This window comes from Mastacembelus armatus, chromosome 17, assembly GCF_900324485.2.
Source record: "Mastacembelus armatus chromosome 17, fMasArm1.2, whole genome shotgun sequence".
Lineage (NCBI taxonomy): Eukaryota > Metazoa > Chordata > Actinopteri > Synbranchiformes > Mastacembelidae > Mastacembelus > Mastacembelus armatus.
Window position 1 is genome coordinate 7,853,825 of NC_046649.1, and position 13,044 is coordinate 7,866,868.

The window sequence follows — 13,044 nt, forward strand, 5'->3', positions numbered from 1 at the left end:
ACGGGGGCATTAGAGGGAGGATACAAAGGATGCATGTGGCTTTGCTTCATTATGCTGCAGTTAGGCGGAAGGCTGCATGGAGGCAGCGGGGGTTAGGGTCCCTCCACACCGGCCCAGGGGCCACAATACCGGCATGGACGTCTGCAAAGGGAGACCCTGCCACGCCATTATCCAGCCGCTCCTAACGAGGTTTTCATGTGCCTTTGATATAATCTCACTATTGAAATCCTGATAAATCCCCCCTGCGTTTACAGTCAAATCCCATTTGTAACGGGTTCGTGGAAGGCTGTGTGAGCGCGTGAATAGCTGCGTCTGTCTCTGTGTGCGTGTGTGCGTGCGTGCGTGTGTGTGTGTGTGTGCCGCCTTCACCTGCGCCTCTCTGTTTTGTCAGCCGAGGCCAAGTAGAGTCGCCTGTAAAACCGGACCTTTACAGGGGTTTCACAAAAACCCTCTCTCTCGATCAGACATGTCGTGATCCGATCTGAGCTGAGACGGAATTAGAATAAAATCAATGTTTAAGTGGATATGGTCCTTTTCTTGCCTCAGATATGATCTGATAGGCAAACAATTACAGGATTACAACACGCTAGGGAGATGAATAATAGAAGGCAGAGCGAATGTAGGGAATTTATTAATGAGAATAAAATGAGCAATAAAACGATGTTATTATCACCGGTTATACCACATGCCATTATTCAGCACTGGAGCAGCGCATTGTATGAAATCTGCATGAATGTGTCAGGACAGGCTGAGGCTGGAGAAAAGGCGAGTCATGTCACAGTCTTCAGTGAAGTTATGTCTCTGTCAGAGGTGAAGAGGTCACTTGGACAGTCGAGCCCGCCAGTGTCTGATTTTAATCCGGCGGGTTACACAGGACACGCGCGTGGGGATCCAGCCGACCAGCGTGTGAACATAAATCTCATTACACTGAAAATACGCCTATAGGGCATAGCTTTCTGAACAGGCACTCCTATTCTAATGCTTTGTCCTCTAGCTCAGGGACACTGCGCATCTCTGGGCTCCCCCCATGTGTCGGTGCGCAGACTCATTTAACAGCCCGAGGAACATAAACAAGCAACGGAAACTATAGCTGTATTAAATCAAGCCCCGCGTTTATCCCACATATTGGGTGCCAAGTTTCTCCGCACAGTCCAGGAATCTCTAAACAGGCTTTAGAGGTCTTTCAGAAGTCCCCCTTTTCCCCCTCTCAAAGCCCGGATTGGTCACAGTGCGGCTCATTTGCATGCCTCGCCGTATAAATCCTCCTGCAGACACTGCAGCCCTCTTGCGCTGAGAGAGCAGCACACCTCCAGTACTGAGAGCGGAGCGCATCCAGAGTGCGCACTGAAAGACATATGGAATATTCATCACAGGCTTTATACTAAAAACCAGCCCCAGTGTGTCGACAAAAGCGGGGTAGGGTTAGCGTCTTACAGGTGCGTTTTGTTCTCACTTTATTTTGGACTCATTTCGGAGACTTTGCTGAATTACCACTTTATTTTGGAGTGAAGGTGTCAAGATGGGAGAGATAGGGTGGAACGGGCTACTGGTGCTCGTGTGCGTCTCTTTGGTGAGCCTGGCTGTTGTCACACATGGAAAGACGATGAAATATCAGACATTTGAGGAAGACGCACCAGGGACGGTGATTGGAAACTTAGCCAAGGACATCTCTTCCACTTCTTCGTCGGGAGGCTCCAGGACCAATTTCAGGATGATGAAACAGTTCAACTCCTCTTTCATCCGTCTGAGGGAGAGCGACGGGCAGCTGACCATAGGAGAGAGGATAGACAGGGAGCGCATCTGCAAACACACCCTGCACTGCCTCATCGCTTTCGACGTGGTCAGCTTCTCCAAGGAGCAGTTTAAACTCATCCACGTCGAGGTGGAGGTCAAGGACATCAACGACAACTCCCCCGAGTTCCCCCGGAAAGAGTCGAGTCTGGAGATCTCCGAGAACACAGCGGTGGGCACTCGGATCCCGCTGGACTTTGCCGTGGACGAGGATGTCGGGCTGAACTACATCCAGAGCTACCAGATCTCGGTCAACAGCCACTTTTCAATCGACGTGCTCAGCAGGGCCGACGGGGTTAAATATGCGGAGCTGGTCCTCATGAAGGAGCTGGATCGGGAGACGCAGGCTTCTTACGCCCTGGAGCTGGTCGCTATGGACGGCGGCAACCCGTCCCGCACCGGAACAACGCGCATCAACATCAAGGTGAAAGACTACAACGACAACAGCCCGGTGTTCGACAGGAACAGCTTCTCCGTGGACCTGCCTGAGGACGCACCGGTGGGCTCCCTCCTGCTGGACCTGAACGCCGAGGACCCGGACGAGGGACTGAACGGCGAGGTGGTGTACGGCTTCGGTAACCAGGTGCCCGCAGAAATACGACAACTCTTTAGAGTGGACAGGAAGACTGGAAGGCTCACCCTGGAGAGCCCGATTGACTTTGAAAGTAAGAACACTTACGAGTTTGACGTCCAGGCCACCGACCTGGGTCCGAACCCGAGCCCGGCCATTTGCAAAATTGTAGTGCAGGTGCAGGACGTTAACGACAACGCACCGGAGATCTCCATCACCCCCATGACGTCCATCACGGCGGGGATAGCGTACATCACCGAGGCGGCGGCCAGAGAGAGTTTCGTGGCTCTGGTCAGCACCTCGGACAGAGACTCGGGCGCAAACGGGCAGGTGCACTGCACCCTGTACGGACACGATCACTTCAGACTGCAGCAGGCGTACGAGGACAGCTTCATGATTGTGAGTACCAGCCCGTTAGACCGGGAGAAAATCCCTGAATATAACCTCACTGTAGTGGCGGAGGATCTGGGCTCCCCTCCCTTCAGGACCATCACTCAGTACACCATCAGGCTGACCGATGAGAACGACAACGCTCCGGTGTTCAGTAAACCGGTATATGAGGTGGCCGTGGTGGAAAACAACGCACCTGGCGCATACATCACTACAGTGGTGGCGCGGGACATGGACATGGGGTCAAACGGGAAGGTCAGCTACAAACTGGCGGACACCTACTTCATGGGCTCTCCTATTTCCACCTTCGTGTCACTGGACCCGGCCAGCGGGTCTCTTTACGCACTCCGGAGCTTCAACTACGAGGTGATGAAGCAACTGGAGCTCCGCATCACGGCCAGCGACGGCGGCTCCCCTCCCCTCTCCGGCAGCGCCAATGTCTATGTGAGGATAGTGGACCAGAATGATAACGCGCCCATCATCACCCAGCCGGCCCTCAATAACGGATCAGCTGAAGTCCTCTTGCCCCGGGACTCACCGAGCGGTTACGTCATCACCCGGGTGGAGGCGAGGGATGCGGACGAGGGCGTGAACTCGGAGCTGTCCTATGGACTGGCCACCGGAGAACCCTCCGTGTTCTCTGTCAACAAAGCCACCGGAGAGATCTACCTCAACCAGGTGCTCAGCCACGACGTGGACGAAACCCTGAGCGTGACCGTGACGGTGAGCGACAACGGGAGGCCCGCGCTCACCTCCACCGCCACGCTCCACTTCCTCATTATCGCGGGCTCCCCGCCGAGCGACAGGACAGTGTACCAGTCAGGCGGCGGGGACGAGGCGCACCCGCAGTGGGACCTGTCCGTGGTGATTATCGTTGTCCTCGCGGGGAGCTGCACGCTCCTGCTGCTCGCAATCATCCTCATCGCCACCACCTGCAACCGGCGCAAGCGGGACAAAAGCGAAGAAGACAGCGATTCGTACGGGGACAAGGGCACGCTGGAGCGGGGCAGGAACCACGTGGCGGACAACCCGCTCTTGCCTCTCCATGGAGCCGGTGGAGCAGCGGGCTTTGACGGACACTCCTACAGCAGCCAGCCAGGGGAGTTCACCTCGACTCACCCCGGGGGAAGCGACATGTGCTCGGCCTCAGAGGACGGCAGCGAGGTGCCCTGTGTGTATGACTCAGACAGCAACAGCAAGCTCCGAGGGAATAAACACGAGGTGAGATGCCCTTGTGGGACGCGGTGTCGTGTAGGGGAGGGGAGGTGTAGCGTGATACAATCTGTGGCGTGTTCTTCCAGCTGATTTCAACCTGTTTCTTTCTCCTCTCCTCCTCCTCCTTCAGGGCTACTCCACGCTGCCTGGGTATGGGAACGGTAAGGAGGCTGTGAGGCCCATCACCATCTGGAAGGGCAACTCTTACACCACCATCTCTGCCAGGGACCCAGCCTTCAGTGGCAAAGACAGTGGCAAGGGGGACAGTGACTTCAATGACAGTGACAGTGATGTGAGTGGAGACACGGGCCTGAAGAAAGACGGAGTAGTGGTGCCTCCCATGGCCAGCCAAAACGGTGAGCACAGAAGAAATGGCCAGTTTAAACGAGTGCACACAATGATGTCACTTCGTTGATACTCTCTGGTCCTGAAACTGACTTTTCCTTCTTTCCTGTCTCTCTTTTAGGTCTGTGGGCTTGCACCAGTGAATGTAAGGTCCTAGGGCACTCTGATCGCTGCTGGAGCCCCTCGGCAGTAAGAGCCAACGCAGCTCCCTCTCCCGCCCCGACCCTCTCCTCCTTCAGCAGCCTCTCCAAGACGGCTTCCCTGCCCCGGGACCCCCACCGCAGAGACAACTACTACCAGGCCCACATTCCCAAAACAGTGGGGCTGCAGAGCGTGTACGAGAAAGTGCTGCACAGAGAGTACGACTACGTTCTGGTCACCCCACCCAGGCCTGTGAGGGTCCAGGAGATCAGTGACATAACCATTCCTGTCTACACCCCCACCCCCACACACTGCCCCAACAACGATGTCTAAAACTGCACACCCAAGCTCACCCTCAAAGAAATGTACAGTGTCTTCAGATTTTTAATTTATGACTGACTGACAATGAGAATAATGCGACTATTTGAAGTCATTTGTTGCTGCGGAGAGAGTGAATATACAAGTTTATATGCGGATATTTCTGCTTTTTTTTTCTTGTTTTAATGTAAAGGTCACTTTTGACGTCCATTCAATCACTGACCAAACGTTGGACATTAGTGTATTATATGCAGGTTTTGTACATAGAGAGATTTTATTTTTATAAAAGTAAAACTGAATCAAAAATATGTAAATACGAGGTGTAATTATTAATCTTTAAGCATGCTGACTATTTAAACTGGCCCCAGAAACTGTGCAATCTGAAGGCCGATGACCCCCAATGTACCAGGCTGATGTTTGAAATTATTTGAATGCAATAATAAATAATTGTACAGATTTTTTTATTATCACTATTCTGAGAGAAAATAAACTTTGAAATACTGTTCTGAACATGAGAGTCATGTGTTTGCTGAGGACAGTGCGCCACAGGTGAGGTTGAGGGTGGGTGGTGGTGGTGGTGGTGGTGGGGGGGGGGGGGGCTGTTTGTGAATGTCTGGCAGGGTATTGAGTCAGGCCAGTCACTACAGGAAAAACCAACAGGCGTCGCTGTTATTGCAGGAGCCAGCCTCTGTCCTTGCAGTCCACCGAGGAAGGTCAGCTGAGTTTTTTTTTTTCTTTGGTGAATACGAGTTTTGCTGGTGAGATGCCAGAGCAGTCGCCAAGGTTTTCTTAGCAAATCACTCTCAAGTCACCTCATGCATAACAAGAGCGAAAAAACCTTCCCAGGTATTTATTTTTAAGGATTTGAGTAGCTGCATTTTACTGCCTAAGACCTGGCATCTTCATCTGAGAATGAAAAGATACGATCGGGTTTTCATTACATTAATCATTACCACCTATAGTGAGGGCACTTACTGTTTGTCTCCAAAAACCGAATAAATTAAAATGAAAACGAGAGTCTAAGTCTGTTTAATGGGTAAACAACACGTGTGGTTTATTCCTTAAAGTTTTAAGAAATTCTCCTGCTATTCTGACATTTTTGTCTATCTGCCAAATGCGCACGGTGCCCCCCTTACGTAACCCCCCTCCCCCACCCCCCCATTATCATTCATAGCTTCAGGATCTTTATAAAAACAGCAGCGGTAGTTCTGTCCAGAGTCGAGAGCATATAGGGAAGAAAGAGTGAGGTCTTTGGTTTTCGCACACGTCCGTCTCTGGGATTTATAGAAAACATGCAACATTCTGCCAGAATGACCTCTGACCTGGCAACACACAGTGAGGCAGCACAGAGGGAGGGGGGTGGGGGGAGGTGATTTGAGGAGACAACCTCACCCCTCCTTCATCATCTCCCTATTTGCCTACCGGATCTGAGTCTACACAGCGACGCTGTCATGAAGCTTAATGATAATAAGAAGTTCTGAGCATCAAACTCATGTAAGTTACATGAGCTGCCTATATGATCTTCAAAGGGAAAAACTGATGAACGCTGCTCAGAGAGAAAGCACAAGTTTGGGAATAAATTAGTGATTGCTCATTATGAGGCGATCATCTAGTGGAGGTTAGATTTTACCTTTTTATTTAAAGTCGGAAAAGGGTATGTGCACAGTTTCAGGAGGAGAGCACAACACCTCCCCCTCCCCAAAGAGAGGGAGGGAGGAGAGAGAGAGAGGGGAAGGGAGGGAGGGGGAGGAGAGAGAGAAGTTAGTGGACTGAGGTTTCCTCAGGTGTTTGGCTCCAGTCATGGCCGGGAGCTCAGAGAAAGTACCGATCGCCTCGGCGGGCCCAGAGGACCTGCAGCAGTTCATGCCTCCGGTGAGTGTTTATAGAGGGATCTGGGGGCTGGGATTTGTCTGCGGTGAGTCTTTGGGGGCCAGTCAGGGGCCAAGCCGACAAACTGTCCATTCTTGACATGCAAAAGCTGAAGAGGATACAAATAACACTACTCTGTGTAAACTCTATCGTTACATTGACATCACGACAGGTTCACGCTTTCATATAACATGGTTATTACCCGTATATGTTGCCATCTCACGTCACCTTAGGCCTACTCCGCCGTCGCGGTCAAACCCACCGCAACCGGCCGCCTCCTGAAGGCCGGGATCGCGGTGCTCCTCGCCGGAGTCCTTCTGCTACTGCTGGGGGCCGTCGGAGCTTTCTACTTCTGGGACAACACTGAGAAACAAGTAAGAGTGGTATTTTAGTAAATCTCTTAACTCTAGAGGTGGTCTGCGAGTTGGTGTATGATACACTGTGAAAAAATGTGGTTTTACAAGGGACTATACAAAGTGATCGGATGGTTGTGTGTGTGTGTGTGTGTGTGTGTGTCCCAGGCTTGCTCAGACTTGCACCACAGACCACAGTTCTTAAAGGTGCTCTCCCTCTGTATCCAACCTATGGCTAATTATATTATATCACATATATTATTATGTTATATTATTTTTACTGGTTGTGAGGGTGAGGCCATGTTTCTCAGTGAAGAGGATGGCTCAAAGTAAACACTAATCCTGGTGAGGACCTTTATTTTCTAGAAGATGAAACACAATAAGATTCAGCCCGTCACCACCTCAATAACTTCCAGTCTCTAAAGACGTTCAATCAAAAAGGACAGTAAAGTCTGTCTGATCTGTTAGTTCCATTTTGTTCCTGTGCAGTTTCCCCTTTTCAGAACTTTTCTAAATGAAAAGGACAAAACAGCTTGTCATGCCCAAACTTTACCGAGGAGAAGCTGTTCTAAATAGGAAACAAATGTAGTTTGACCATCAGGGGTTTATTATTAGTTTTTGTGACTAGTTTGAATTAAAATGAAGAGATCTAATCCAGAGTAATTTTTCCAATATAAACTTTTTTGCTGTGTAGGTAAACAGTGCAAAATAAAATAAATACTCCATTTTCATGGTAGAGTCTGAGTACAGTAAAGCTTTGTGAATAGAGTCCTTGTGTGTATATGGTGTGTGTTGGAGGACTGTGGCAGGATGGGGTGGGGGCTCTCTGGTCCGGCTGATGCTCCAGGGGCAAGAGGTGTAAGAGATGAGAGGGAAAAGTGCAGATTTCTGAGTGTTCAGTATGAAGTTAGAAAATGCCATTAAGACAAAACGAAAAGGTTCTATGGAAAACGTCATTGTTACCCAGAGCTGTGCTCCCTCCAACCAGGTTTGAACAGACGTGTGTGTCTGAAAGGGGAAATCAAGAAAAGAGAGGTTGAGTGTGTGAGGAAAATTCATGGGGTAAGACCTGAGGAGGCTGAGGGAGAGGGACAGAGACAGGGTTGGGGGTGGGGTGACTCTCATACCTTACATGCCAGTCTGAAATCTTGTTTGTGTGCGTGTGTGTGTGTGTGTGCAGGTCTACAATGTCCATTACAGCATGAGCATCAATGGCAAAGTGGAGGAGGGTTCAATGGAGATTGATACAGCCAATAACATGGAGAGATTCAGCACCGGCAGCGGGCCAGATGAAGCTGTGGAGGTCCATGACTTTGAGATTGTGAGTTTGATAGACATATCTATCTATCTATCTATCTATATGCTCTGAAAGCAAAACACACTGATCAGTTAATCTGAAGTAATTCAGAGCATCGCAGAAGTGGATCAGATTTGTTGAAATATTGAGGACCCTTTGGGGGTGATTGGTTCACTGCAGCAGCAGAGATTTTAAGAACAAGAATACATGCTGTCCCCCTTTGGGACAATCAGTGTCAAGATGCCTCGTCCCTCCAATTTTCATTTAATTTGGACGGGTGGTTTTTGACCTTTAATTAAAGCAACCCCAATCAGGCCAATCAGACTAGTGGAGCAGCAGTTTTGACCTTTTAATTATTAAAATTTTGACCTTTAATCATACTGTCCCCATGAGTGCAATTTTTAAATCTTGAATATAGTGTTTAAATGTATCATCTCCCCCCAAGTTTAATGAAAATCAGACAGATGTTAGCTGTGATGTTGCATTAAAGGTGCAGATGTACAAGGACAACACACCATCTAGATGAGTTATGAGTTCTAACTTCCCGCTTTTCCGCTTGCCCCCTTTTCTTCCTCACCTCGGCAGGGGATCACAGGGATCCGGTTTTCAGGAGGAGAGAAGTGCTACATCAAAACCCAGGTGAAGGCTCGTCTACCTGATGTAGAGGCTCTCAACAAGGACTCGATGACATTTGACCTGGTGGGTTGGTTCTGCTTGTCTTACGTGTCCTGAGAAAGCATGTATTACAATACAAATGGTGGCATGTCCTGCAGGAATCTGAATTGTAACCTGGTGCTTTTTTACATAGTCTGAGCTTTTAGAAACATCATGAGGTTTTGGCAGTAGATCAGTGTGCTATTTTCATCTTATTTCATATTGCAACATTAAAACAGTGTTTGCATAGGTAATGCTCTGATAGTTCCTATAAACATGAAAGTAATCTGGGCGTGTCTTGTGTAAATCATTAGCTGAAGGGCTCCATGTTCATGAGAGAACAATGTTCATAGACAAACTAGCATTGTGCAAATTTAGAAGACTGACCTCTTGGTGCCACTTTCTAATAAGAAAGAATTGTATCACTGAACTGTTTATTCTCTGTAAAGCTTCAGAGATACAGCTCAAAGTTCTCACTAGTGACTGAAAGCTCAGTGTTATTATGAGTCAGCCAAGCCAATGAAGGTAGTTTTCATGTGTGGCTTTCCATCATTGTAAAGACAAGCAAAAAAAAAAAAAAAAAATCTGCAATGAACAAACAGACCATATGAGTGTGTCTGGATTGTTATGACAACTCGCCAACACCACCGCCTGTGATTGTTCAACTGAGGCTGTCTGATAATTAAAATCATTTAGTTCTGCATAAGCTTCACATCCACATAAATCTGCATCACCAGAAATGCCCTCATGAATGTGTATGTGTATAAACACACACGCATGCACAATTAATTATCGCACAGGGTTGCTCTTATTGCCTCTGTCTGCCTCATAAACGATCATTTATTTCACATTTGTGCTTTTGTGTGCGTTTGTGTTATTGCCTCTCTTTGCCTCATAAATGGCTGTTTGCTTCAAATTTGTGCTCTTTGTGTGTGTGTGCGCGTGGAGACAGGGAGATGTTATAATGGTTGCTGCAGGCTGGTCATTTGCTATAATTTAGAGTGATGGCAAATATGGGTTAGATAAGCGCACACACACACACACAGACGCACAGATACACACACAGATACACATGCGTGCGTCCCTATCCAGAGAGAGAGTGGGTCAGATAAACTCTTATCAGTGGAGCAGTGGAAAAGGACCCCCACTTTTATTGTCCCTCCAGCAAATCATTTCAGCTGGGGAAAAAAAAAAAACAAACAAAAAAAAAACAGCAGCATTTCTGAAAGGTTGGAGGATAACACTCCCTAAACATGTGTGTGGCTAGTGCAGTGCAGCCCACAGGAAAAAAAAAAAAAGCTTCTGGGGAAACCGTCCCCACAGAATTCTTTTTTTTACCTGCCGGCGGCGGATAGCATGTTTACACAGTCTCTCCTCTGGAAAGCTCATTAATTTATCTGAGGAAAACCTGTACATGTAGGCCGTCTAATCTGCCCCTGGCTTAGAGATGTTGATGAGACCTGACACAGTGTACACAACTAAATGTTAGCACAAAGGGAACCTGTACACTAGAAGCTTGAAGGCTTCCTTTTTACTATATGATTTCACGTTGTTATAAAGGAGTGTTAACATGGTATTAATGTGGATTAGACTTGGACAGAATGCAGAGTGGGCTATTTAAAGGGGAAGCCTAGTAACAAGACAGAAAAACAAGTGTGACATCAGGCCTTCAGCAACCAGATGTTTGCTTCTTTTTTTTTTTTTGCCTCTCTCACCTTCTTTGCTCCTGAAGGAGGACGAGGTAATGCCAGCCAAGTTTGAGGACGATCTGATCTGGGTGGCGGCTGAAACCCCCCTCTCCGACGACGCCTTCCTCAGCAACAAGATCAAGGACTTGTGCGGAGACCTGCCAATCTTCTGGCTCCGCCCGACCTACTCAAGCAGTAAGCAAAGAGACAGCTCAAGGTAGACTTTTGAAAATGTAAATCTGAAAGGATAATCATTCAATTCTTAAGGCTTTGAGTTTTTTTTTAGAAACCAAAGAAAATGTGGGTTAAATGGTCTCAAGTGTTTCGTTTGACATCAGAGTTGCTGGAAAAACAGCCAAAAAAAGAAAAGTCCTTTTGAAGTTCCCAAGCTGCCACGTATAGAGTTTTTAGCATGCTGGGAGGTCAAAAGTTCTCCAAACACCATTTTATTCTACTTCATCTGAAGACATCAAAATGCTGCCAGAGAAATGGCTGTGCAATCAGGAGCCAAGTCCCATTAGTGCCACTCTGCTCCTAAATTTGGTCTGCTGTCAGATACTGAGATTGGGATGTGTGCAGGCGGACAGAGGAAGCGGAGGGCCGCCTCCCGTGGTCGCCGCCAGGCACCGGGGCCCAGGAGGGGGGAGAAGCAGGAGGAGGAGGAGGAGGAGGATGTGGAGGCAGCGTTAAACCCAGAGAACCCCTATCAGGTGAGTCACACAAGCAAACTCGCACATTTCGTCTTTTTCTGTTGTGTTATGTCCTGCTACAGCCTCCACAACTGTCTGTTCAGATCTAAGGGCTACCTGAGAGGGCTTTTGCTGAGGAGAGTTTCTCACAGCTGTGCAAGCGGCAGCAGATGCCGGGGTCATGGCAAAGGGCCTGGATTGTCACTGCAAATCTGAGCGTATACGTGGGCGTGTTTTCTGTGCATGCGTTGTCTGTGTGAGGCTGTCCAAAGCTTTCCTTTCAGCATTGAGGCTCTATGAATAATTCCAACCCCCCCCTTTGCCCTGCTGAGCACACACAGACTCCCATACATGCACACGCACACCCCTTACACCCATCCTCTCCCTTTATGTTGGACCCCATTTTCCCTAAATCTCTCTCCCTTCCCACTCTGAACATCCCCCAAACCCTGCTACACACTCTTGACAACCACAGAGGGGGGTAAACAGCAAGCTCTGCTCTGAAAAAGAAAATATTTGACAACAAAAACCCACATCTGACAACATCCCCTCCTCCCCATCCCGCCTGTCAGAAATCCATTTTTAATTGGTTTGAAACAGACATTCTCCACCGCTCCAGACGTACACTATCACACAGCAGAATGCCACACAAACACTGGGAGTGCTACACTCTGACCTCTGTCCTCTCCGTCTCCTCTCAGAGAGGCATTGAGGACGACCAGAGCAACACGAAGATCTACACCATGCTGGACCACCAGGGCCTGTGCTGCGCTGAGTGCCGTCGCAGCTACACCCATTGCCAGAGGATCTGCGAGCCCCTGGGAGGCTACAACCCATACCCGTACCACTACAGAGGCTGCAGGGTGGCCTGTAGAGTTATCATGCCCTGCAACTGGTGGGTGGCACGCATTCTAGGTCTGGTGTAGACGCCCACCTAGAAGACACTAAGGTCCTACAAAGTAAGGATGGAAGGAGGGAAGGAAGGAAGGAGGGATGGGGTTCAGAGGAAGGGGAAATAAAGGGTGGCTTCTTATTTACTGCAGGTAACTGTTGGCCTGAGCAGATTTGTACAAAATGAACAACATCAGTAAACATGTCCACACATTATAAATGCATGGTACACCACACACTTGTCTTATTAAAAAAACATACCTGCTATTGATTAAATGCTTCTGAACTACACCACACCTCGGTGCTATGAAGCATCCAACAGACCTGCTTTCACCAGGCCTGAATTCAAATATATATATAACGCCACCATTTATCTATAGGAAAATCAACAGAGCTGGCATTTAGCTTTATTCTTTGCTTTTTGATGTAAATAAATGTATAGGATGCAGGGGTTTTCAACTGCACACGGCTCGCTTAAGGGGCCTAGACTGTTTGCTTTTATCACTATATGAAGAAATTCTCTTGACTCCTGCATTTTTAAACTTTCGCTATTGTCTTCTTGAGTAGCTCTCATTAGATCCATGTACTGTAACACTTCCTCTGTGAAACTTTCACCTAAATGTATGTTTATCTGCACCAAAGAAGCTGTCTTAAAGTGCAATATCACTGAATAAACTTTTTTTAATAACTTTAAAGCTTCTCTTTTTCATGTAATTAGTCAAATAACTTTGCAGCCTATTTGTAAACATATATTGGCTATAACTTATCACTGGGTTCATTTGATAACAGCCCCTCTCTCTTTCAGACTCAGACACTTTGCAGTTTTGAAAAG

At 48.2% G+C, this 13,044-nt stretch overlaps 2 protein-coding genes across 2 annotated transcripts; both read left to right on the forward strand.

The window, feature by feature from the left end:
* Nucleotides 1–1,368: 1,368 nt before the first annotated feature.
* Nucleotides 1,369–4,786, forward strand: LOC113134705 (protocadherin-8). Its single transcript, XM_026314191.1, has 3 exons — nucleotides 1,369–3,973; nucleotides 4,098–4,323; nucleotides 4,434–4,786. The coding sequence occupies exons 1-3, from the start codon at nucleotides 1,520–1,522 to the stop codon at nucleotides 4,784–4,786; spliced, it is 3,033 nt and encodes a 1,010-aa protein (XP_026169976.1). The 5' UTR covers nucleotides 1,369–1,519.
* Nucleotides 4,787–6,527: 1,741 nt separating this feature from the next.
* On the forward strand, nucleotides 6,528–12,882 carry LOC113134338 (leukocyte cell-derived chemotaxin 1). Its single transcript, XM_026313662.1, has 7 exons — nucleotides 6,528–6,643; nucleotides 6,874–7,014; nucleotides 8,174–8,314; nucleotides 8,876–8,989; nucleotides 10,677–10,827; nucleotides 11,212–11,342; nucleotides 12,023–12,882. Exons 1-7 carry the CDS (start codon nucleotides 6,572–6,574, stop codon nucleotides 12,245–12,247), a joined length of 975 nt encoding a protein of 324 aa, XP_026169447.1. The 5' UTR covers nucleotides 6,528–6,571; the 3' UTR covers nucleotides 12,248–12,882.
* Nucleotides 12,883–13,044: the final 162 nt, after the last annotated feature.

Coding starts and splice junctions, on each gene's coding strand:
- LOC113134705 (XM_026314191.1), top strand. CDS start 1,520: ATGGGAGAGATAGGGTGGAACGGGCTACTGGTGCTCGTGTGCGTCTCT. Junction 3,974..4,097: donor TCCGAGGGAATAAACACGAG/GTGAGATGCCCT, acceptor CTCCTCCTTCAG/GGCTACTCCACGCTGCCTGG. Junction 4,324..4,433: donor TCCCATGGCCAGCCAAAACG/GTGAGCACAGAA, acceptor TCTCTCTTTTAG/GTCTGTGGGCTTGCACCAGT.
- LOC113134338 (XM_026313662.1), top strand. CDS start 6,572: ATGGCCGGGAGCTCAGAGAAAGTACCGATCGCCTCGGCGGGCCCAGAG. Junction 8,990..10,676: donor ACTCGATGACATTTGACCTG/GTGGGTTGGTTC, acceptor TTGCTCCTGAAG/GAGGACGAGGTAATGCCAGC. Junction 11,343..12,022: donor ACCCAGAGAACCCCTATCAG/GTGAGTCACACA, acceptor GTCTCCTCTCAG/AGAGGCATTGAGGACGACCA.